Source organism: Typha latifolia, chromosome 8 (assembly GCF_019914945.1).
Source record: "Typha latifolia isolate L0001 chromosome 8, TyphaL0001v2, whole genome shotgun sequence".
NCBI classification, from domain to species: domain Eukaryota; kingdom Viridiplantae; phylum Streptophyta; class Magnoliopsida; order Poales; family Typhaceae; genus Typha; species Typha latifolia.
In genome coordinates, this window is record NC_133093.1 from 7,119,964 (window position 1) to 7,146,726 (window position 26,763).

Genomic DNA, 26,763 nt, shown 5'->3' on the forward strand with positions numbered 1-26,763 from the left:
TTATACTTTGTGAGTTAAATGCATGCTTTAAATTAGTTTGTTAGGTTTTTAGTGTTGGCAATTGTGTATAAAATATGCTAAGTATTTTTAAACATTTACCTGAGTATTTATACAAGTTTTGAAAGTATTTGGATTGAAGAATTGCAAGATCAAAAGAGAAAGGTTTCTGCGTTCACATCGTGTTCGAACGCTGCGTTCGAGCGCGCTATCAGGAGTTCACACATATAGAGAATGCATTCAGGCCATTCGAACGCGAGCACAGGCGTTCACACATTCAAAAAACGCATTTAGGCCGTTTGAACGCGTGTGCAGGAGTTTGCACATATAGAGAACATTTTTCTGTCGTTCAAACGCAATCAAGGGCCGTTCGAACGCACCCTGCATGCGTTTATAGCACGTTCACATGTACAGAGGAGTGTTTTTGCACGTTCGAATGCAACCAGTGAAAATCAAGTCACCGCGTTCGAACGCACTTGGGTCCATTCGAACGCACCTACGTAATATTGTAAATTTTAGACTTCCGTGAGTTTGGATATGACTTGGATTTGGCTCTATCTTGGATAAATATATAAGCATTGTGATGCCCTAACTCTAGGGTGGTTGGTGAAGGCAATTAAAAGAGAATTCTTGAGGCTACATTGTTTCTTCAACCAATAAGGTCCGTCTCTTCTACAAGACATTAAACTTTCGTCTTAAGAGTTATCTAGACGAAGGATCAATCTCGAGGGCTACTGAGGTTGGATATTATTAACGAGAAGCGGTGAATCGTGGGTTCGAGCGAGCAAGACTGAGAGGAACAAAGTTGTGGGGATCGACGGGTTATTTTGTGAGTCAGTCTTGTAACTGCTACTATTCTAGTGATTAGTTTTGATCCGAGTTTGGATCCGTAGTTTTTTTCCATTTGAGTTTTTCCACGTTAAAATCTTGGCGTTCATCTTTTTTTTTTTTAATATTTCTTTCACTTTTACTTAAGGAAAGGAGTAATATCATTGCCTAGGGTTTAGATATATACGTGTGTCTAGGTGTTTTTCATAATTATTCTATAAAAATATTGTCCAATATATAAATCTGAGATAGGCATATAAGTATTACCCTCTGCTTTAGAAATGTTAAAGTTAACAATAAACTAACCAACAAAGTTCTCAAATATTTTTGTTAATCTACTGCAGCTATAGGTAATCCTTATTTAAATCCCATGATTAACTCAATGAGTATTGAAGTAGGTAGTCCACCTTCGAGAACAATATCTTATCTTCTACTGCTCCGTAATTATTCATTTCTTCATATGTAAAGACATAAAAATTTGTAAGAGATTGTCTACGTTTGACATCTCTCGTTTTCTCTAAACTTTGTTGAGATTATAAGACCTGAAATTAAATAGTATGCATTATTATTTGCTTAAAAAGAATGTCTTAGCGTCAATTACAAAACATGCAAATCATATTATCATCTACTAACTATTTACAATAATTTGATGCATATATTTTGTATAGCCAAGCGAATATATTTTGCATAAGAGGTAATGTATACATCTCATTAGTTTAAATTATGTTAGATTCTTTCTAGTGAATATTTGCATAAAGAAAGTTGTAGATTTTAGTAATACCAAAATTGAGCTTTTAAAACTGAATGCATTCATATTTTTTTTATACTAAATGCACACTTTTTTGTAATGAAATGCAAACAATTTATATAAAAAAATGTGCACAAGAGCCCGTTTTTGCTATTTTAAATAAATAGGTTTATGGAAATACCCCTTCTATCCAGCATTAGAGGAAACAATCGGAGCATTTGCACAAAAGCCCTTTATTTTCTAAATAACAATAATAGCTCCGTATGTGTATCTCTTATGTAAATCATATGTATCTTATTATAAAGATAATGTGCATCTATGAACCATTTTGCGCATGTCTTCTGTAAACTACGTGTATTTTATTATAAAAAGATATGCAACTAGAAATAAGAATTTTTTTCTTCTGTAAATAGCCTCAAATAGACATAATATTGTACGCATAGTATTTGTGCATTGTCTATTTTTACAATCTACACATATTTTCTTTTGAATCTATGTGCTTACATTCAATATGACCTATATATTCTCTTTGAGAATACTTGAATTGGAGAAGAATAAGAAGGGGAAGATGGACGGTGGTTGTCAATGGAAGTGGAAAAATAACGAGAGAGGTAAAATCAAGAAAATATATACTAGAATTATCAAATAAGATTATTTTAGAGGAGAAAAAGTAATTTAATTGCTATTGATGAACAATAAAGGAAGATAAAAGAAAAATGGGAGAAAGATGGAAGGAAGACGAGTAGGTGTCTAAGCGGATCACGCAAGGAGAAGGAAATAGGTAATTTGGAGAAAAATATGAACTTTGACAATATCTTGAGTATTCTACAACAGGCCACATTATCCTGTTGTCCAAATATTCTGCCAATCTGTTAATATTTCTCTACCTGAGAGAAAAGAGAATAGGCGACTATTTTTGAAAGTCTTGCCTGTCCTAAATCTGCTTGCCTATATTTATTTTTCGAGGGAAAAATACTTCCTTCCTCTGATGTCAGTTTAGTATATACAGAAATATTTTTGTTTGTACAACATTTCAGCCTTTTATATTACAAAACATAAAATCCCATTGATCAATCAATACATCTATACTGAGTTGAAAGGTAGGGAAGAAAAGACTTTTTACTCCTCCATTTCATCCTATTGACTCGGATGTTTTCAAACAATCGACTAGCTTTCTGTGTCCAGATTTTAACCAAATTTGGACAAGATAAGGTGAGTCATAATGTGATGCTCCGAGATGTAATAGCCTCTGCAGCAACTTGAAACATCCATTCTTGGAATCAGACATCAGATGCTGAACAAAAGTAATCAGCAGAACAACAATCTGTATCAAGTCAAAGTTCATTGTTTTGTTCTAAATCTTAGAATCGAAACTAGAATCTGGGGACTATAAATCTACGAACTGATCTCAAGGATTCTGGATCAGCATGTTCTTTTATTACTCTTCTAGTTTTCAGCCACACCTGGAGAGAACATTATAACAAGAATCAGTCATGAGTTGTTTAAAATGAAAATTATACCCACATAAATATGTTTATGCTACTGCACTGAGATTATACATTTTCAGTTTTGGAACTCCTTTTCAACCTCAAAGAAGATCTCCTTGATACGAACAGAAATATCGGATATGATATTCTTTGCAATCTTCTTCTGATGCTTGGTGCTCTTCAGCCAAGCAATTCCAAAGAATATCTGGACATTGCTTGTCTTGGGTTTGCAAGGAACATCTCTTACCTGATATTTTAATTGAAGCTACAAGAGAAACAAATGTGATTATACAGTTAATCTAACAGTACAAAGGGAGCAACTGTATGATCATAAGAATATCAAATGTGTTATCTGAATATTGCTAAAAACTAGGGCTTTCAATGAATTGCACTTCCCATTTACAGAAAAATAATTATCTGAATGTTAATTTCCACCATGAGATTCTCTTTCTTCCTTATTTTCCAAAGATATCAATTGTTCTTTTCAATACGCATATAGGAACATGTATACTGTCTTCCTAAGGGCACATTTCCTATCTCTGGTAAGTTTTTCTTGAAACAGCAAAACATATAACCCAAGATCTTTTTTTTTCCTTTTTTCTTTTGAGGGAAAAAATCTGTAGACAACCCAGGAGGAATGTTACAATGGTAATTTACAGCCTGTAAAGTCAATATATCATGATGCAGCTATTACTTATATGTTCTTCACTGTTTTCAGTTTCTTTTTCACTTATGATAAATACCGGAAAGCATCCAAGAAATGCATGGATCCATATATTGCCCATCAATCCTGTTGGCAAATAAGTGAAAATTTGCAAAATCTCTATTTCCTTCTATTCTATGGATCTCACTTCTTTCTGGTAATGAACTATAAACTCCAAAGGTGGTCCCTTACAGATCACCAGCGCATCTACAAATATTGATAACATTAATTCAGGAAGGAGAGAATTCCTTACATTGAAGTAGTCTCCAAGAAGGACCCCTTGGAGGGTCATAACTTCTTCAATCATCCATCCACTATTATCAGTTAAGGGAGATTTTTGCTGAGTGGTTGATGCTTCCCCTCCATAAATTGACAAACTTTTATCAAACTTATAAGTGGTTTGTCTCTCGACTGTATTGTGATTAACTGGTTCCCATGGTGTTGTTGAATAGTCCAAACAACCTGCCTTTTGCATTATTTTATGCTCTAAAGGACCTCCAGAGAATAACTCCATAAATGAGTTGGCCTGTCAATAATGCAAAACAAACAAAGTAGCAAACAAACAAGTACTGTTCACATCAAAATGTTTGGATATCGAAATCATATTTTACATGAACTATACAGAAATGAGACTCACATCAACAGAAAGGAACGAGGAGTGGACCTCTAACATCTTCACATCCTCTATGCCCATGCATGATGATCCACTCTCTTCGGTCTGGAGTCTTTTTTCTTCAGATACTTCTTCAACTTCTTCCACCTTCTGTTCAGGACTCAATGATCTTGCCTTCCACAGTGCCATGATTGTTCTGTTATATGTAAGAGTTTCATTATCATCATTCTTTGTTGGCAGTCAATGTTAACCTAGAACTGCAATATGAGGGATGAAAGCATATTCCAATAGTCAAAATTATACACTTATCTACTGTAAAGATTCTAAACCATGTTCAGAAAAATATCATAACTTCTAAGCTGACCAAAATCAATGTTCTAAAAAGCGCACGGCATTTTTGTAGCAGCCAAGGGGTTTCATGGTGTGTGGCAGATGGTGGGTGACATGAGCCCAAGACGGGTCCCAAATAAAAATGTTATAACTATATTTTTCCTAATACATCTGGCCGATATATATAATCAAGTAAAAAGAATAGAATTTGACAAATTTTCAATATTCAATACATGATAGATATAAGCAACAGATTGTGTAAAATTGGAAAACTACAGCAAATAGCTTTTGGACGATGCCTCTACAATTTTGATAAAAATTTATGAAAGTACCAGATTTTATCTTTTGCATCTCAACCAAAAGAAAAAGAATAACAAAGAAGTTTCAATTGTAGAAAAGTCTTGCAATAATTTACAGTAGAGCTGAGCCGAGCCTGAGCTGCTCTTAGAAGGCTCGAAAATAATTTCGAGCCGAACCTGAGCTGGAGCCAGCTTGCTCAAGCTCGACTCGTTAGGCTCGGTATAAAAGGATAAGTTGATCGCCGCTCACTACTCTCCCTATCAGCTGTCGCTCTCCGGATTGCTCAAAGCCTCGGCCCATCTCCTCCTCCACTGCAGCCCACCTCCTCCTTAGGCAAGCTAGCTGCTCCTCATCCTCTTCCTCAAGCCGCCGCCCTGTATTCATTTTCCTCCTCAAGCCGTCGCCTCGTCCTCCTCTATCGGCTTGGGCTTGATCTGACTCAGTCCAGCTCGATTCAGCTCGGCTTGAATGAGGCTTGATAATAAGCTCATTTCAAGCTCGAGCTCGGCACGGGCTCGGTCTGGCCCGACTCGAGCTCGGCTTAAGTTGTGCTAACCCAAGCCTAAGCAAAATTATAAAGCTCAAAAGTAATTTCAAACTGAGCCTGAGCTGGAGCCGGCTCGCTCAGGCTCGGCTCCTTTACACCCCTAATCTACAGCTCTGAGTGCTAGTATTTTCCAAACTTGTTACCACTATTGAGATAAGATTATAAACCAATTACAAATTATAAGAAACTCAGATAAGAAATTCAGATAAAAATCTTTCAAGCATAGATTGAATGTTAAATAGTAGATGCAATTAAATTTTTTCTACTAAGATACCCAGTTCCCCATTGGGAGGTCAGGAGTTTGACTTGGTAATTTATGGTTTAATTGGGATGGAAATGGAATAAGTTCCACTATCCAGTGTAATCTCTGATTCAGAAATAAGCAATGTAAAAGATATAAACATGGACACTAAAAAAATATGTTAGGAAAGCAGATGGATTCTTCATATTTCTTATGTACTTGCTTTCGTCACTAAGATAAATTGTCATTCAAATCTGAATTTTAAATTAATTTGTGTTATGGAGCTCTAAAATTATTTAAAATGTCAGAGAACCATGCATTTGATTTGCAAGTAAAAGAGGAAGGTCTCTATGTGGTAGTGTGTTTTGTTTCTGTGGAAGAGAATGTTTAAAACTTGAAGTGCTCGAGATGTTGTTAAGGATGAAAATGGAGAAGGTTACGAAGAAACATCAAAAGCTTAGAAATAGTGTAGGTCAGGTAGGCAACATGACATCAAGGAAGCTCACTCGTATTTATAAAAATGATGGATTGAAATCATGAAAAAATGAGAGAGAAAATGATTAATTTCACTCTGAAACATCTAATGCATCCAGACAGAATATTTTGATTAGGGATGACAAAAGTTGACCTGACTCGATAACCTGACAAGGTAATCTAGGTTTTAAACCAATTTGTATTTATAGTCTAGCCGGGTTCAATAAATAGGTCGACCTTACCTCAACCCAATTAACATATTTATGATCCAACCTACTAACCCGTTTATTACACAATAACCCATTTATGATACGATAAACCATTTATGACACAATAGCCCATTTTTGACATGATAATCCATTTATGACCTTACTAAAATCCGTTTATGATCCGATTAATCCATTTATAACACAAAAGAAATCTCTTTATAATCCAAGAAAACTCATTTATAATCAAAATAAACTCATTTGTAACTCGAATAACTTATAAAAATTTGAATAATTTGTGCAACCCAATAACCAATTTATGACCCATGCAACCCATTTAATAACTTGTGCAACCCGATAACTAATTTATGACTCATGCAACCCATTTAATAAACAGGTAATGTTCATATTTGTATTATCATGACTCAGCTCAAACCCGACCCTACCAGAACCCAGCTAACACGACTTGATTGTCACCCCTAATTTTGATGCATACTCATATGCTGCTATTAGTGAGCAAGAAAAATGAATTCCCTTATCCTAATAAGAGTGTTCAGCAGTAGCTATGAACTCTTTCCTAAAGTCACTTTATTTGAGAAAAGAAAAAGAAACTTACTAAAATCAGATACCCCATAACCCCTTCTACTGTCACAGAATTAGAACAAAGAAAGGTCTATTCCCTGACGCCAACTAAACTTGTTTATACTATGAGAAGTTTATAAGCTCTGAAAACTAAAATATTCTTAAAATATAGCTTTAAAGATGTCAACGAACATATTGCCAACATGTGAAATCTACACCATCAATTACTACGGTGAAAATGACAACAGCACATCTAATATTAAGCAAACTAATAAGAAGACCTACTCCATAGGATCCAGGGAAAAAGAGTCAAAATACATTAACAATGATTCTAAATTGAATTTTGGCCTATGCCATAGGAAAATATAATTCAATAATAGTAAAAGAACCTGTTGGCGTCTTGGAAGGAAACAAATGACTGGAAATGGAACTTCAATCTTCCATGCTGATCTAATGCTTTTGCAGCATACTTTGCATCCAAGCCTCTCCCTCTGTGAAGGATGATCATTAAAGATGGACTACCAACAGAAGATAAAGATGGTGGAATGACTTGAATGTCATCAATGTCTTCCCAGACAAAGTAAAACTTGGTTTTGTGTCCAAATATGTTGGCATAAAATCCAATTATCCTTGGTGAAAGAAAGAGGCGTCCCTGCAGAAAGCTTTACTTAGCCCATAAACAGTGATGATCCTCAGTTAACCAGTAACACAATCTCCAGGAGATTGAGTAACATGTTCCAAGATAAACACAAAATAGAGTCCCCCAGATCATAGAAAAATCAAGTTCCAATCCAATGTAAAGACTATCACTAGAGGTTTACCACCCAATATTATTATCCGCTCACTATTCACTGAGTAATATGATTTTAGGGGTATATTACATTACTCAGTTATTGCTTTCTGGTGATTAAGATAATATTTAAAAATTAAAAAACTACGACACAAATAAATGACAAGAAAATTCAAGAACTAAAGGAGTTTAACAAAGCCAAGTTGCCAGCCATTCACTTTAGAAACATTTAGACACAAATAAGTTGACAAGGATAACAGCACTTTAACTAAGCCGACTTGACAGCCATTCACTTTAGGCAGGCAATTCCCTTTATGGTAGTTAAACCATAAGGAAAAATATGGCAGCTAAAAAAGACAATTAGTGCAACACTTTCTATAAAATAAAGTTGAGGTAAAGACTAAAGACAATCCTTGATATGTATCAAGGACTGTCTTAAAATGATAAAGACATTTGTCATGTAAAGAGAAAATTAGTAAAAATACCTGAAGAGGCATTTTCCGCTTCAAATGACAGGTAAAATCGTTAATGAGAAATTCTTCTTCTGGGAGACTGAAAAGCTTCTGGAAAGCTGAATTTGTTTGTGGTGACCGTAAGTTTATCTACAGATTTAATTATAACAATCTTGAGTTAAAGAACAGCATAATTGGGACTGAAGAATATAATGAAATTTCCAACTCAAAAAAACTCCTCACCTTCTTACCAACTTCTTTTTCCACCTTTGTCAGGTATTCTGTAAGAACTCCACGCCCCCCTGAGTTGCTCAAAAATACTCTTAGGTGGAGTTTAGACTGGGATGCTTGAGCAAACTTTCCTTGAAGAGGAATCCATATGTCAGCTAAATCTGATAAATTAGATTTCACAAAGTCGACTTCAGCATGACCAAGGGGTATGACTTCATTAAATGGTCCGTCAAAATCATAAACAGTTACATCCATTCTAGATGGAGGATCATCCATGGCATCAAATTCAAATACCTCTGTTAGTTCAAGAAGATGAGAACAATATCAGATATACCTTAAGATGGAATACTCATTGAGGAAATTCATGCTAAAAAGAGGTCCCATTCCTACTCAGGAAAAAACCAACAAAACAAATGTTAGAAATGACACAGCATTTTATTACCATTCCATTTTGGATCTTCTGTATGGAATTTTATTGAGCTGGTTTTTCTTCTGCCATTGCAGTTAAAGACTACATAGGGATCAGACAAACCAGACGAATCCACAGCTGATATACTGCATCCCTCAATCAGCGCAACAGTTAGCAACCAACCATTTCCTTGAGCTTTAACCCCATGATCACTGCCTACATAGATATAAATAAGTTATAGCCAATACTTGTTTCTCATTATAATGAGATTCAGAAAAAAGTACAAAAACTCTGATATCATTAATCCAGCTAGTAACATCAAAGGAAACCAAGATTGGCTGAAATATTATTTAGGATTCATATCATTGACTCTCTTTTTCTCTGTTGCTATTCCTTCTTTATTTCCTCTGCTATTTTTGGTCCATATAATACCAGAGGAAAGTTTATTTACTTTATGTAGTTAAAGGCTTAAAGCAACAAAATATCATACATCCATCATCCTTTTCTTTACTCTCTTACGAAAAGACAACATCACATCACATACTAAAGATATAATAGAATAAAGGAAAGGATGAACATGATCTTGTAGTGGGAAATGTCAATTAGGAATTCATTATGTAAATTCCACAGGAATGATGGAAATCATGAATGATCCTGCATCTTTGCCCGCTGTAGGCCAAAACAGGAGCATGGGAATTTGCATGGAGATTAGAAGCAAAAATAATCCATTGTAAATAACTTTTTATTTATCTTCAATTTTATTTGTGTATATTAATCATACATGGTGAAAGATATATTTTGATTGAATTTTGGTCCATAACTGTTTTGTGTGGTTGATATTCAGACTAATTTGGACACACTTGAAGTTTTGAATGAGAGGGATTTCAATTTAAAAAGATTATCAATTTCATGCCTTCGACAAATTGCCAGATTGCTTGGGGTCATTATACATGGTTTGCCTGAAAATATAGATTGTATTTTTCAGTGACAAGTGAGGTCCTCCAGAAACTATATCTTTTTTCTACTAATTTACTTATTTCTTCTTTCTCCAACATTTGCATTATCATTTTTGTTCTTAAAAGCTAAAAGTGTGTCAATCTAGACTTATGCGTACAATCCAGATGGACAATCTATTGCTGGTTTGACACCACCATTGGGCTATTTTAGTTGACTAGACTTGCGTTCTTGACAGAATGGGCTTTCTTAAAACATTATTTATCAGAATAGTTCTCTTATCAAAGTGATTATCAGTGAGGGGTGCTATTTTGGCCAGCTCAGTTGTCATGTCATATGTCACCCAAAGAACTACTAAACTATTCAATAATTTATACAGAAGATAAATTACTAAACAGTTCAACGCTTCTATGAATAGTAAAAATGTTGAACAATTCAATAATTCACATATAGAGTACTCAGTTAAAGAAAAGCATTTAACAAATAGAATACTCAACGTATTATATAGAAAAGTTAGATTACTCTTTTCTTTTAACAAAGCATCGAATTATTCAGCATTTTATGTAACAGTGAAATTGCTGAATCGTTTTACGATTTATCTTCTAAGGAGGCCCATTTTGGTCAAACCTTAGAAGACTTTGGCACAGTTTCTTTAGGTGACTTATAGGTAATAATTTTGGTGGATGGAACAAAAAGGTAAAAAAGTTTCTAAGGAGGCCCATTTTGGTCAAACCTTAGAAGACTTTGGCACAGTTTCTTTAGGTGACTTACTCAGATATGCAGTGAAAAAGCTTGAACCAGGCCAAGGTCTGTGATTCCTCACCCATATATTTACCTCCTAATGATAGAGCAAGAACCCTTCACTGCAGACTGAATAAAGGCAGTCCTATTCATACCTGAAGACTCTGCATAATACAGTCCTTAACCAATATTAGTTCTGTGACATTAAGACATAGAAGGCTGATTTGCAAACCAGACCTATGGAGCCACCATGAAAAGGTCGGCATGGACACTTTGTGTCAAACCAATACTTTGTGTCAAACCAAACAGTAAAATATGCATACACTTAAACAAGCACCTAATTTGCATATAAGATGTCAAACTTATCTTGAATAACTTTACTCATCAAACAAATAAGGCTGTGTCTGTTACAATCTTATTGTTTTAGAAAATTCAAATCTCCTTTCCTCTAAAAGTATTGTTGACCTGACTCAGTCTAATTCCTCTGAAATATCTATAGTTTATATACTTACTTTCCCATTTAGCACTAAGTTTATGGTACCATCATGATTTTCCTCAATGTGTTTTAGTGGACAATTTTGGTCATTAATATGTACACATTTTGTGTTGATTAATCTTTGTGTATATCAGCTTAAGCATCTTTGGTACTGGATTTAGAAGTGAGTTAATTAGATGCCCTTAATGTAATGTGACTTACTGTAAAACCCTAAAAATTTTATTAAAAAATAAAAAAAGAGGGGGGGACCCGCGCACGCGCCGAGCGCGTGCGTGCATCCCAGCACCCCTGCCACCTCGTCCTCTTCTTCTCCTCCTTCTTCTTCTTCCTCTTCCCTTGCCGTGCACGCAACATCCCCCAGCCTCCTCTATTTCTTCCCTCCACCGCAACCATCCCAGCCCCTATTTCTCCTCCACCCCACTACCTCTCTCTCCCTCTCCTCTCTCTCGGGTTGCCGACGCTGGAGACAAACCCCCGGAGCCGACAGCCGACGAAGCCAACCACGCGACCTCTCGGTAAATCTTCCTTTTCTTTTTATTGTCTTTCCTTCTTTCGTCGTGCCTTACCCGTCTCGGCCGCGTGGCTTGCGCCGCCGCACCGTTGACCTCGATGGTGGCCACGTCTCTCTCTCCCCTCGATTTCCTCCTCTCTTTTCCCTCCCCTTCCCTCCGGCGAGCCACAACCCCGGGTGAGGGCCGTAGGCCGCCAACATCAATGGCGGGCTACCGGCGGCGTGGGCCACCGGCAGCACTGGGCCTTTCTCTCCCCTCCCTCTATCTCCTTCCCTTGGAAGGGATAATGTGCGAGGGTGGGGGTTGTTTATCCCCTACCACGCCCTTGTTGGGCTATGGCTTAGATCGCAACCCACGAGGCTTGTGGGCTGCGGTCTAAACCACAGCCCATGGAGCCCGTGGGCTGTAATCCAAACTGCAGCCCACGAGCTATCCCTCCCTTGCCTATTGAGTTGGGCTTAGGCCCAACCCAACACCCCAGCCTAGCCCATTTAGGGTCATTTGGACCCTATAGCACCATTTCTTTATTCCACCTAATTTATTAGCATAACCACTCCCCTAAAGACAATTTATTATCACCTAATTAGTGTGAATTTTAGGACGACATGGAACTCACCTAACGGGACCCTTGACTCATGTATATGTCTAAACCTAAATTATCTAATAAGGTAATTAATTCTATTAATTCGCTAATCTTATGTATGGCTTTACTTGCGTGAATTAATATGATTGACACTGCGTGAGGAGAATTTTGGGATTCCGGAGAAGCCGGCTAGCTGAGGAAAACTAGAGTACTGTGGAGACCCCCTAGGCAAGTAGAGTTTATACAAGTCTAGAATAATGTAATTTTAGTTATTATACCTTCCATAACACTGTAGGAATGTTAGTATTAGTATATCCATCTAGTGTACTACGATATATGCTTGACATGTGCAGTTATTAATAGTTTACTCATCATGATATTATGAGAATGTTAGCATATGCATTAGTGTAACGACACTCTAGATGTATCATGTATGATAAACTCTTGCATAAATATCTATTGTGAATATAGAATGTAAACATACCTTATACACTCACAGACACTGCACCACTTCGACCTATTATTAGTAGTTAGGTTTTGACTAGGCAGTACCCCTACTCACTCAGCCCGAGGTTAATGATAAAGTATATCTTATATGACTATACTATTAGCGGCCTACACCTGAGGTTGGAAGCTTGTGGCATTCAAGTAATTATATTGCATAGACAGAACTAGATTATGATGATAGAAGAATATGATTGTGGAGCGGGGATATATCTCTAGCAGTACCCGACGATGCAGGGTTAGGGCGTTCGTTGATAAGCCGAGGGCTCCTAATTCTCCCGCTGAGGGCGGTGATGATTTAGAGAGAGTGAGATATGGGCTCACGACCGGGGTCCTTAGTCTGATGACCACAAACAACCAGTCACATGCAGTGTCGCCATGCATGTGTGGGTGGCATTACCGTTAGATGTATATATCCCCTCTCAATGTATGAGATGATAGATGGTTAGATGATGGATGATTTTCTTGAGAATATCTACCGTGTGGTGAATGGCTCGGTAAGCTATGATAAAACATGATTAATGCCTCGGTGAGCATGAGATGACTAAACTACTTATTTATTGCTATGCATAACATGCGAACACTATGATTGGGATTTGTATGAATAAAAGATTGTATCAAGCTTTATATCTATGTGGACTTAACCTGATATAATTAGGAGTTGGCATGTTCTAGAATAGTGACAGGTAGTCTTTATTAGTTGCATTGATTTAGTAACTCATGATAAATCATTTAAGCAAGTGTATTGTTATTGCTAACAACTATAGGCATGCATTGGATATGCACATATGATTTCATCGTTATAGATTGTATGGATTCTACTTGCTGGGCTGTGTGCTCACCATCTTTTGGTGGCATCATTTCAGAGCTACGGGACGCAGGTGCGGGTAGCGAGGAGTAACTGCCTTTTTATTCTAGTTATATCTATGTCTATTAGTTGTATTGAGTCCCTACGAGGGCGTTATGATTGACGTTGTATTTTGAACTTTAGAGTTGTATTTTGGATGTGTATCTTGAAGGCTTGTTGTGGCTTGTGGAACTTATATTCGGACTCTTATTGTTGAGTTTATTTATAGTATGAACCTATATTGTTATGTGCCTTGTGAATACCTATTATTGACAAGTCATGTGATGCACCGCGTGGGGAGATTTACCCACGCGGTTTACACATGTATTTGGAGGTTTGGATGTTTCACTTACCCAAGTCAATTAGTTTTAGCCTAGGCATCCGAATGGGATCATTAGGCATTCCAACACCATTTCCCAAGAGTAGCAGTCATTCCAAATTCAAATGTGATATGAACTGTAGGAAGCATTCAGACCGCCTCACAGGTGTCCGAATGCAGGATAGCTCCAAATGCAATAGGAATTGGAACAATGACAGGCAGCACTCGAAAGACCAAGAGCATCATTCGATAACCATTCGAAGGTCGGTCAGATGATTTCTCTTGAAATCTTTGTCTATATCTTGTATAGAAGTATCTTCTTATAAGTCCTAGTGACTCCAAACTTATACTTTCCTCAAAAATAGGAAAAAATAAGAAAAAAAACCAAGCCTATAACAGAAAGGAGAGAATATTCAATCAATATTTCGACGTGTTTTGTTCCAGATATCTTTCTTTGTTTCCGAGAGGTGAAGATTTATGACATGCCAGTCAGACACTATTTAAAGCCTTGAGCTTTGAGAGATTCAACAATTTATTAATTCCAAAGTCTATACAGGAGTAGTTGAGACATCATCTACTAAATCAATTGGATGATTAAGGTGCTGATAAAACCAAAAGATTGTGAGGAAATCCAGTTAAGACTTGTTAGTAGTTACTAATAGTCATATGAGATCAGGCAAAGATAGACACTTGTCTATTATTATTACAGCAAAAATGTATCTGGAAAGGCAAAACAATTACAAAGGCATCCATTCTCTTGCTAACTTATGATCTACCATGAAGATTGCTATATCATGCAAAATTTAATAAAAAATATGATAATTCTTTCTATGGCTTTAAGCTTCTCAGAAATTGACAGTTATCTCAATTCTAAGAGCCACAAACTCAACCAAAATGTGGAAGGTAAACCAGGCATTCCGTGCCAAAGACCTGAATCTGAATCTTTAGCTGCAAGCCAGGGAACTAGATAAAGATAGATAACAGATGATATTTCGTGTTGTCCAAAAAACCTTTCAAGACATCTCCACTTTATAGATCTAAGACCAACTTATAGCAGACACCTCATGGATTTTAAAGAAAGCACTGAAAACAAAAGGCACTTAACAATTAGTATAGAGTCCTATAAAGAGAAAAATGGCTAGTAAATAAAATCGTACCTCTCTGCTTCCATGTCTGCAAGAAACGCCCTGTGACTTTAAGAACATGTTGACCTTGAAGGACCAAAATGGCACAAACAACGATCTCTCCAACTGAGTCTGGAAGATCAAGGCCAAGATATTCAAGCCCGCTAACCATGCTAGGCGTAGCTAGCTGAAGATGTGCAAGAACATATAATCCAATGAAGACAAATGATATAAATGTAAAATTTCCAAGGAACCAAATAGCCAGCCTCCACTTTGACTCCTCCTTTTTCTGCAATGAAGACAAGATGTGCTCTTTGTTCAGAGCAATGTCTTCCTGTTCAACTGCTTTAACATTCTCAGAAACCATATCAGCAAGTTGTGCAAAGCTTTCCTTCAAGCCTTGCCTTGCTCCACTTTCAATCATGCCTTTCATCATTGTACTCTGAAGAAAATTCAAACGCCAAGATACAAGCAGGTGTGAAGTCTGATCATCAGATGGTAGTTGAGGTCCAGGAGTTATACAGTACAATATTTCTGTCTTAAAATAGCTACCACAAGGAACATCAGGAGTGCTCACAGTAGCTAATACTGAAAAAGCATTCCCGTCAGCCTTCAGATATCTCTGCTCTTCTGTAGCCTTCACCGACTTGATTAATTTACTTGCAGCTTTTGTATATATTAATATCCTTCTTAAACATTTTTCATCATTGTCAAGCCTCCAAGGCTCAATCTGCAGATCTGTTGTTCCCTGAAGTTCTGCTGCAGACTGCCAGAAACTTGAACTAGGTGAGAAAAGAAGGGAATTTAGAACACCCGGGGCAGCAACATAAGATTGGTTGATTAGTACTCCACCTGGGAGATTTCCAGGCATTTCATCCCCTTGATCTTTTGATGCCATGAGTTCTAGTTTTTCACAAAATGTCTTGTCACAGCATGCCTCTTCATCTTGGTTTTCACAAGCTTCTGCCTGTTGCAACTGTTCCAAGGGATCAAGATTTCCAGGGGTAGGTGATGATGGAGCTTCTGTATTTTTCCCAAAAATATTAGACAAAAACTCAACGAATGATGTAGTTGACTTAGTTTCTCTGAGAGTACTGATGTCTTCAGCCTCTATAGGAATTGATGATTCTGTGTTATTATTAGGAGCAGATAAAGGCATTTGTCCTGCTGGTTCACAAACCTTATCTGATTTTGATGCAATATCGTCCAAAGTGCCACAAGGGGCATGAGGTATCTCGTGTGGCAAGGAGTTTCTTGGAGACAAGTATACCGTGAGGAAAATTTCTCCTGTATCAAAGTCAGGATCGATCATTAATTTTGACACAATGATTCTTTAAGAAATTTCATAAGTTAAACATAAATATAATATAAGAACCTCTCCTAATCACAAAGCTTCATTTATTTGTCATTTCATTTATAACAGAACTTGATGTATTGAACTTATTCAAATTCCTGATGCTTGTGTAGTCTTAAAGGAGACAGAACAGCAAACAAACTCTTGGCAAGAGCTTTTGTACAGAGCATTGGGAAATAAACTGCGCAAGGAGTGGTTTATTAGACAATGGAAGCATCAGTTGTACAGCTCTAAAATATGGAGAAACTTGGGTTTTTTTTAATGATGGAATTCTTTCATGCATAGTATATGAATTATTTTAGTGTATGTATTATCTAATGAGTAATGATGGAACTTGAATTTCTCAACGAAATTTTGGAGAATGATAAATATTTTTTATCATATATTATATTGGTTGGCCATAGAAGAAAAATATTTTTTATTAATTGTCGTATCCATGCCATATCTATATCTTATTTTTTAAGAATTCATCCTATCACCATCCATATCATTGTATCCCCATTTTCCATACTTGTATCCGTGTTTCATAGTTGCACACATGGATCCCAAAATTGACCGATTCCAAGTCGGATCGGGTGATTCGGATCGGGATCAGCCATAACCGATCCCGATCAGACTAGTTTCGGTCCAATTTTGGCCAGTATCGGCCGAAACTTAGCTGTATCAGCTAAAATTAATTTTTTTAATATTTAGGTTGAATATAAAATGTATCTAACCTAGGAGACATTAATAACTGATGTCATTAACTGCTTTCTTTTCAAATTTTCAATTTTACTCTCTATCTCTCACACAAACTCTCCTCTCACTCTCACATTTCACCGAGTTCATTTGGCGGCCGTTCCGGTGAGCCCCTTTAGCTATCCACACTTTGGTAAAGTTGGATAAGTTTTTTTTATTTATTTCCTTCTTTCTCACCCACTTTTTAACTCATCTTTTCTTATTGCTATAAAACAACAGTGAAGAGATATCTCTCTCTTCATGTTGTTCTGCAGTAATAATTTACGAGTATAAAAATTTATCTATTTAAAGTCGAAATTTATTATAATTTTGAGTGAATTTTTTATTTAGTTTGCAAAGTTCATATGTGACTAATTTTTATTTCTTATTTTTTTGTTATTTTTTATAAACTTTTAGAAACATTTCTGCATTTTAAATAATATTTAGAATTTTACATAGTTAAAAATAGTTTGATTCGATATGAGTGGCTAGTTGGCTGGTTTAAATAATATTTAGAATTTATTTAGAATTTTACGTAGCTATAGCCGATCCCAATCCGGGCCGAAACTAGCCAGTTTCGGCCATACAGCAGCTGCTAGAGAGAGAGGGAGAGAGAGGGAAAGAGGAAGAGAGAGTGAGGGAGAGAGGGAGGGAAGGAGAGAGAGAGAGGGGAAAAGGGAAAAGAGAGTGAGGGAGAGAGAGAGAGAGAGAAAGATAGAAAAAAAAGAAAAAGTGTGGAAGAGAATAGATACTTCAGACTAATAGTTAGAGGGAGAAAGAGAGATTTTTACTTTTTAAGCTTTAAATGTGAGTAATTATTATTTCTTATTTTCTTAAAAAAATTTCTAAATTTTTAGAAATTTCTCAATATTTTTAAATAATATTTAGAATTTTATTTAATTAAAATAGTCCGATCTGATACAGGCAGCCGATACGACCGATACGTATTATCGTTTTTCTGAACGGCCGATCCCGATCCCGATACCGATTTTCGGAACTTTGCTTATTACTATATTGCTTTAATATAAGAAATATTAAATCTAATTATTTAGATATAAAGTCTTATTTGCTTTGAGTTCAGGGACCCCTAACCTGATTTACTAACCAAACAGTATATTATCTTTTTTTTTCTAATCTAGTTCAATACCTATTCTCCAAATAAATACTAATATAGAATTTTTAATATCATTTCAAATTGATTCTAATTTTATCTTATACATAATTTTAATCTATTAATTTTATATCTTATCAATTTTATCTCCTCTCTTTCAAAATATTAATTTTATATTATATAATATGTCAAATTATGTCAAATCAAGTCTCTACACCATATAAGCCAGTATATATGCATTTAAACCCACAAATAACTATTATAGACACTATATAAGCTAGCAAGTATGCACTTAAGCTTGCAAATAACTATTATAAACACTACATAAATCAACAAATATGCACTTAAGCGCGCAAATGCATATTATAATATTCGTATATTACAATATTATAATGTTTGTATATTATAATATTATAATATATGAACATTAGAATGTAACAAACATTGTAATATTCATTTATTATAATATTATAATATACAAATATTTTAATATATATTATAATGTTATAACATTATAATTTGATAATATGATATTGTAATATATAGATAATATATTATTATAATACATCATATAATATATGTATATTATTATAATGACCACTATCATGACATGAAAAGAGTATTTTCGTCATTCAAATTTATATATCATTTATTTCCTTCCAAAACCATAATTTTCACATTTTCACATCACATCACAAATAATAAATACACTTTTAGCCTTGTTTAAAACCAAACACCAAATTACCTAGCCTAGTTTAAGGTACCTAAATTAAGACTAAAAAATAGGGCCAGCTAATCTAATTTAGAGCTTAGCCTCAGACAAAACAAGGCCTAAGACTAACTAACAATCTTAATTATTTAAATTTTTTATTTTTTGAACTTTTATTAATATTTTATATTTTTATTTAAAGCATTTGTTATATTAAGAAGCTTTAAATTTTATTATTCTTTATTATTTTATTGTTATGCTTTTTATATTAACTTTATTCTATGATTTGTAGAATTTTATTAACCTTATTCTGACTATTTTGAAATAAACGTGATTAATTTTGATACTTAATATTATAAATATTCAATATTTACTTTTTATTCTAAAATATAAAAAATCTATTTTACTGATACAATTTTAAAGATAATTAACATCAGTTTAAAATAATAATTTGCATTGTCGATGATACCAATATAATTTTATTTAATAGTTATTTTATTCATAATCATGTGTAAACTATGACTAAAATTAGAATATGGGATTAATAATCTCAAGGAATATATTATCTTTTGGAATCGGCCTACGGATGATTTCTCCCTACTTATCCAATCTTGCAACCAAACGACCCAGAAGGTTCAGGAGTTATGGAACTAAGCTCTCAAAATGGCGCACTACTCCCTAGGTGGTCGTGGAAATTGCCAATGAAGAACATGGTCCTACTTCTTTATAATCAGAGATGAATTCTACTAAAGAAAAAATTCAGAATTCCATAGTTCTATATGTTGGAAAGGAATATTTGTAGGTATCCAATTGGAGAGAGAACATCATATATCAAAGGAACTTAAGCCTGGATCAGTTCTATGGACGGCACTCTCGAAAGAAAGAAACAAGAAAAAAAATTCAGATAGGAGGCTACAACTCGATCTTGCCTTTTGATCAGCTTGAAACAGCTACAGTTTAATTGGGAAGAGTATTATCCTACTGGCAAAGGAAAATTTAATATGTTCAGCTTCAATAATTAGTAAAAGTAGCATTAGTGATAAATTAGTCTAAATATTGATAAAGTCATAAATGATTGACTTTAGTGACATCTGGGATATTGATGAACTAATAGATAAGAAAAGAATCTTAAAAAGGATCATTGCAAATATATTTGGATAAGACTGGTCAAAGTAGAAATGTTCTTATCATAATCAAATGCACTATGTAGTCTGTAATTCTGTATAACCTTCAGGATGACAAGACAGCCAATTTTTAAGGGTGAAATGATGAATAGTCATGAAACAGAACATTCATACATTAGTGAAATAAGAGTAGTTTGGTGAGACCTAAGTTGGGCAAATGCATCTTTCAAAGACGGTAAAGAATATTCAGTAGCATTCAGTCATTGACAATAGTGCATCATTTAGTGTACCAAATAAGAAAAATACAAACAAAATAGATGGTCCTTCCAATGGCACGTGCCATGCCATGCCACCATTGGCACAGCACATGCTGGTCGGCAAGAGATGTACCGAACGATACGCCTTTGCCATGCATTTATAATATTTTTAATAAATTTTTTAGAAAATTTAAATACACTTTTAGGTTTTCAGTATATCAATATTTAGTTTTTGGTTTAAATATATATATTAAAACCTACATTATAGTGTTTTATCTTTAGATTTTTTATAAATATATTTTGCTAAAGATAAACTAATAGTTAAATATAAATATTATTGAACACATTATTTATTAATCACATAATATGATTGAATATATTCATTAAAACTAATATTAATAACTGAACACTCTATAATACGATTAAATATTCCATAATATAATTGAACACATAACAACATTCAACACATAATATTAATTGATAATAGTTTAATAATTAAAACTAATATCTAGTTGAACGTAAAATAAGGAGGAAAATCAAAGACTTCATTTACTAGCACAAGAATAACACAAGAATATTATATTAAATATTGTCGATAATCTTCAAAACTCGTCCACTAATAGTTTTGCTCCTTATAATGTCTCATATAGTCTTCTTACAAATAGAAATTTTGCTATTCTCTTATGATATGATATGAATAGGAAGGTTCACAATTTCGGCCGATCTTGAGTGGGATAGGCCGAAACAAATTAGGATCGGCCCTAACCGGTTGGTTGGTTTCGGCTAGGCTTTCGACCGTTTCGGCCGAAACGGGTGGGAATGGGTCGGATCCGACTCGGGGGACACCACCCACCTACCTCTCTTTCTCCCTTTTCTCTCTCTCTCTCTCTCTCTCATCTTTCTTTCTCTCTCTCTCTCTTTCTCACCGGCTACTAAGTAGATCTCCAGTGACCTCGACCTCCGGTGACGTTCTCCGATGAAGATCCGACGACCTCGACCTCCGGCGACTTCGGGTGAGTTTTTTTTTCAGTTTCTAATTCCTTTCTTTCTCGTTTTCTTTTTTCATTACGTACAGCAGCTGCTGCTGCTACTTCACCATAGCTGCAGCAACACCATGTGCTGCTGTTGTGAAGCAGCCAAGGTTCCCAGTATCGAGATCGGGATCGGTATCAGCCATCCAAAAAAATGATACGTATCGGCTGTTCGTATTGGATCAGACTATATTTTAATAAAATACAAAATTCTAAATATTATTTAAAATACAGAAAAATTTATAAAAAATGACAGAAAAATAAGAAAATTAGTAGAGCTATCTAGAAATTTTTCTTCTACAATCATATTCTCTTCAATATAGCTGATAATTCATATTATCACACAATGGTGGATGCTATACAATCAGTAGGGCCTGGTGTTTTTTCTCCTAGTTCAAAAGATATTACTACTAAATATCTTAACTTAGAGGTAGATGAACTTCGTACTTACATTGAGACATTTAAATGGTATTGGAATGAATTTGGTTGTACACTGATGTGTGATGGATGGAGTATACAAAATAGAAAAAATATAATTAATTTCTTAGTGTACTCTAGCATGGAGACAATATTTCTGAAGTCTATGGATGCTACTACTCATTTCAAAAATGCAGATTATATTTGTCACTTGATAATAGGGCCAATTATAAAGCTGCTGAAAATTTACTTATGATAAAAGGACTTCATTTATATTGGACGTTATGTGCTGCACATTATATTGATCTAATGTTAGAGGATATTGCAAAAGAGCCTGAAATTGACATGGTCATACATGAAGGTCAAAGGTTGATAAATTTTATATATAACCATGGTTGAATTTTTAATTTACTCAGGCAGATGACTAGTGGTAGGGAGATCATCAGATCCGACATCACTAGATTTGCCACTTATTTTTTTGCCTTGGAGAGCATCATTATGTGCTACAATGATGATATTATGCGGATGTTTACATCATAGGAGTGGTTTATAAAAATTAAGAATATGAAACATAAAGATAAATATTCATGTGAAACTTTGAAAATATGGCTCTTGAAAATGCATTTTGGAATAATATTACAATTGCCACCGTAGTATTTGAGCCTCTTGTCAAAGTATTAAGACTTGTAGACAGTGATGACAAGTCTGAGATGGGTTTCTTATATAAGGCAATAGACATAGTAAAAAAATCAAATAAAAAAAATATGGGCCAAAGTTATAGGAAGTGGTGGAAGATAATTGATTCTAGATGGAACAAACAACTACATAGAGATATACACGTTGCTGGTAGGCATGTTTTTAAGTTTTAAGTTTTAATTTACTAATTTACTTTTATTTATAAATATTTAAAAACTTGAATGCTTACAAATTTTAAATTTCTATAGGATATTTTCTTAATTCAAATGTCAATAATGATAGTGAAGTCTTACCCGGAGTTAGGAAGGTAATCAGTAGGCTTGAGCCCGATATTTATAAACAAATTTTTTGCGATAAAAAAGTGAGTTATGATTCAATTAAATAATTTTATTATTATTTGTTTTAAGTTTTAACTTTCAATATAATCAGTATGCAATAATATATTCTGATTTCAGATGGAGAGATATAGATTGAGAGCTGGGCAATTCAGTACTACTAAAGTTGCTGCAGCTATATCTCATAACACTCCAGCTGAATAGTGATCTATCTATAGATGAGAGGAGACACCAAATTTAACGCCAATAGCAAAGAAGATTTTAAGTCAAATTATGTCTTCATCACAGTGTGAAAGAAATTGGACTACTTTCTTCTTAATCCACACAAAACACGCAACTAGTTGACAATGAAAAGATTAGAGAAGTTAGTTTTTTGTCATTATAATATGAGATTGAGGGAGAGAAATTTAAGAAGAAAGACAGAAAATGAACAACTGATTGATTTAAATCATGTTTTTGATGAAGAAGACCCCTTGACTCCATAGATCAGAAAAATAGAGGACAGGTTATTAGATGACAGAAATAACCCATGGTTAGATGAGATATTGTGAGAGACCACAATGAAGGCAGAGACTGGTACGAGTCATTCAGCAGCGAGAGATAGTATACCTACCAGTACTAGTCATACTCCTGATGATACACCTGGTGGTAAGATCGTCTCATCTACATTTGTTGAGGAAAGTCAAGACAACATAAGGATTGAAGACAAAAAAACTGAGAATGTATATACATATCAACGACATCGTCATGAGAATGCTTTTTATGATTATGGTACATCGAGTATTTATTATTTGGAGCCATCACAAGATTCATATGCTAGTTATTATCCTCAATATTCTCAGTATTCTCAAACACAAGATCCAAATGCTAGTTATTATCCTCCTCAGACGTAAGTCACACAACAAAATTCATGCAATATGACTAGTATGATGGAATCACGTTTTGGAGCATCAAGTCCCAGGCATCATTATTTACAAACTTATGATGATTATGAGAATGAAAACCATAGAAATTTATGAGAACTAGCTCGATATTCATCAAAGTTTTAAATTTTGAGTAAGTTAATACATTTTTTAAGTTTTTAGACTTCATATGTGTGTAATTTTTGTTTTCTTATTTTTCTGTCATTTTTTCTAAACTTTTCTGTATTTTTCTATATTTTTAAATAATATTTAGAATTTTATGTAATTAAAAATAATCTGATCCTTTACGAACGGTCGATACGTATCGTTTTTTCGGAACCGATACCGATATCAATCCCAATCCCGAAACTGGAAACATTGATGAATAGTGAACATGCATGGGATAGACTAGCACAGACACACTATAAACATATGCAGATTGTGGATATGGAGTATAATAAAGGTGTTGTGGCTCTACAAAATGTTATTGATATATTGGTAATAATAATAAATCCATACCATTCTATAGGCACAATTCTCCTAATATTCTACTACCTATAGGCTCAAGTCCTTCCTTCATCTGAATGTAATCATGTTGAATTTAATATGGTCCCTTTCTTTTCTTCTGTTTCTAATAAATTCTACCATATGGTTGTCTAGGTCTTGCCTTGTGATCTTATCTTAGGTAACATGTATGAAATTGTCCTTCTATATAAAAATACTACATCTATGAGAAGGTTGTGTAGTATGGACGTATATATCATTTCTGTCATCACTGTCACCAGATTGAGTCTCATCATTATAACCATCACCATCACCATCACCATTATCATCATCATCTCTAGTCTCATTATCATCAATTTTATCTAAGCCATCTAAATGATCAATTGGTCATGAAGATCCAGCTTGGCTAGTAGTTAATTAATGATGATTGATTGAAATAAGAAAAAAAAATTTAAAAAAAAAGCTCCATGTATCATATTATGTCTATTAAGAAATTAACTAAAATTGATTTGATAATAATTGATGGATATAAAAAAAATTTAAAAAAACGGGATCCACATCGACACAATGACCGGCATGGCTCGACACGGGAGTGTGCCAGTTCAACACGGGAGTGTGCCACTGGCACACCCCGTGACAATTGTCATGCTACTACCGGCACGGCCATCCTTGTGTTAAATAATGATAATACTAATAAGTAATAACAATATGATAGTAGTAGAAATAATAATAGCTTACTTTCGAAGCCTTTCTATTAAAATGCATGTAAATAAAACCATAAAGTACATCCTGGAATTTTATATTTCAATTTATTCCCAACTTGAAATTTAACAATGAATCATTTAACATTCTAAAGAAATCATAAGCCTTAATTTCAATGAGCAAGTACCTCTCTCTCTCCTCCCCTCCTCTTCCTTACTCTCTCTATATGTAGCTTTGTCAAATGAAGAGCATTCATTGGACACTAACTAAATCCAATCAATACCCTAGTATTATGAAAAATAATTCTGAAATAGAAATCCTAGTTCTACGAAGGGGTAAGAAGATATGGAAAATCAAAAGTTAAAGTCAAATCCTAGTTGAAATTGAATCCTACTAGGGCTAGGAAAATTGTATACTATTCAAAATATGAAAACAAAACTCAAGTCGGAAAGTGAAAATCGAGTAAGAGTAGGAAAAGTAAATCCGAGAACGAATATGAAAAGTAGACACGAAAAAGACCATGGTATGATTTTTTCACATGGAAAATCTCTCAGCAAAGAGAGGAGTAAATCGTAGAGACAAAATTCACTTATAAGCGTCCCATTGCATCAACGGTTATTGATTGAAGTCTCTCTCTCTCTCTTGTTCAAACTCTTTCACGATGAACTACTCCTTGAAATAGAAAGCATCTAATTTGTTTTGTCACCAACCCAAGGATCAATCTCTTAGACCAAGTGTCATAGGTGATTGATGACGCCTCGATTTAGCTTCTTCAAGTGCTTCATTTATCTGAGATTGAAAGCGAAGCACTTGGACAATTATAGAAGCTCTCCTCACACTTTAATAGAAAATATACTCCGTGAGAGAACTAAAACTCTCTAATTGTATTCTTTTGCTCTCCCATAAGTTTCTTCAAGTTGTCTTAAGTTGTGTGTCTTCCTCTAGCCTCTGATCCTCTTTTATAGGCACGAGAAATGCCCTTGATTTGTACTAGGAGAGTTAAATGAGGAAAACGGAAAACCAAGTCTGAAGCTGTTTTTGAATTTTCCAAAAACAATTCTGCAGTAGGGTTGGTTCTCATCCAGTCATGCTTCCATAGACAATTACATGTCTCTTTCGTGCCTGGGTGCTCACTGCACTCTTTTAGTACGCACCCAACCTTGCAATGTTGAAAACATTCCTTTTGACTTGTTTTATGTTCATCCTTAGTTTGTCTTCACACGTAAATTCTTCTAAAAGTCATGTATCTTGATCTTACATTAATCTAGATTGTACAATATATTTCATAGTATAAAAAGTTCACTAGAATAGAAACTTTATGTGAGAGGCAGTTCAAACAACAAGGTAAAACCAAGATATCCCAATCAGAGATTAAACTCAAGCTAAAGTACTAAATAGAGTCATTACCACGCTTTTTGTTCTTGGACTTCTTGCTCTTGGACTGCAATTGGTACCACGCGGTCCCAAGGGAGAGGTCAGCAGTATCGACGATCGTCAACAATGGAATTCTGACCCATCCCAAGAAATCGTTGTTGAAGTACTTGTCTTCATTCAAGACCGAGATGATAAGCTCTTCTTTAAGATCTCCTACCAAGAAGCTGAACTCTTCATCCCACAGAGGGTTCAAGCTCTTCTTCACGACCGTCGTTTTCGACCGGCGCTTGCCGAGCTGCAACCTCACATAGGGATCACTAGACCCATTGAGATAGATAGAAGGGAGATTGCGTGCCTCAATCACATGAATGAAGAGCCTCATTGGGGAGAAAAACGTTCCAATTTAATCAAAACGAAAGATATCAAAGGACTTCGATTTCAGAAGAAAGATTGGGACTTTGCTAATCAAAGAGTAAAATGACAGCAAACCCAATTCTCGGATGATATGTTAT

General features: G+C 34.9%; 1 protein-coding gene across 4 annotated transcripts; it reads right to left on the minus strand.

Annotated features, from left to right (window-relative positions):
• Nucleotides 1-2,526: 2,526 nt before the first annotated feature.
• Nucleotides 2,527-26,763, minus strand: LOC140793211 (C2 and GRAM domain-containing protein At1g03370-like). 4 transcript variants are annotated; one of them, XR_012109924.1, is made up of 10 exons: nt 26,285-26,763; nt 15,052-16,305; nt 8,972-9,154; nt 8,542-8,825; nt 8,332-8,448; nt 7,446-7,708; nt 4,401-4,633; nt 4,017-4,289; nt 3,133-3,325; nt 2,527-3,036 (listed from the first exon to the last, which is right to left on the minus strand). XR_012109924.1 is itself a non-coding variant. In XM_073144571.1 (10 exons), exons 1-9 carry the CDS (start codon nt 26,631-26,633, stop codon nt 3,137-3,139), a joined length of 3,081 nt encoding a protein of 1,026 aa, XP_073000672.1. In that variant the 5' UTR covers nt 26,634-26,763; the 3' UTR covers nt 2,527-3,036; nt 3,133-3,136. The 4 variants fall into 4 exon arrangements, 3 of the variants coding, with proteins under 3 accessions (XP_073000672.1, XP_073000673.1, XP_073000671.1); XM_073144571.1 differs by having other exon boundaries at nt 4,401-4,572; nt 26,288-26,763; XM_073144572.1 differs by having other exon boundaries at nt 4,428-4,572.

Coding starts and splice junctions, on each gene's coding strand:
- LOC140793211 (XM_073144570.1), bottom strand. CDS start 26,633: ATGAGGCTCTTCATTCATGTGATTGAGGCACGCAATCTCCCTTCTATC. Junction 8,826..8,971: donor AGAAGATCCAAAATGGAATG/GTAATAAAATGC, acceptor TTGAACTAACAG/AGGTATTTGAATTTGATGCC. Junction 4,573..7,445: donor TCCTTCCAAGACGCCAACAG/GTTCTTTTACTA, acceptor TACATATAACAG/AACAATCATGGCACTGTGGA.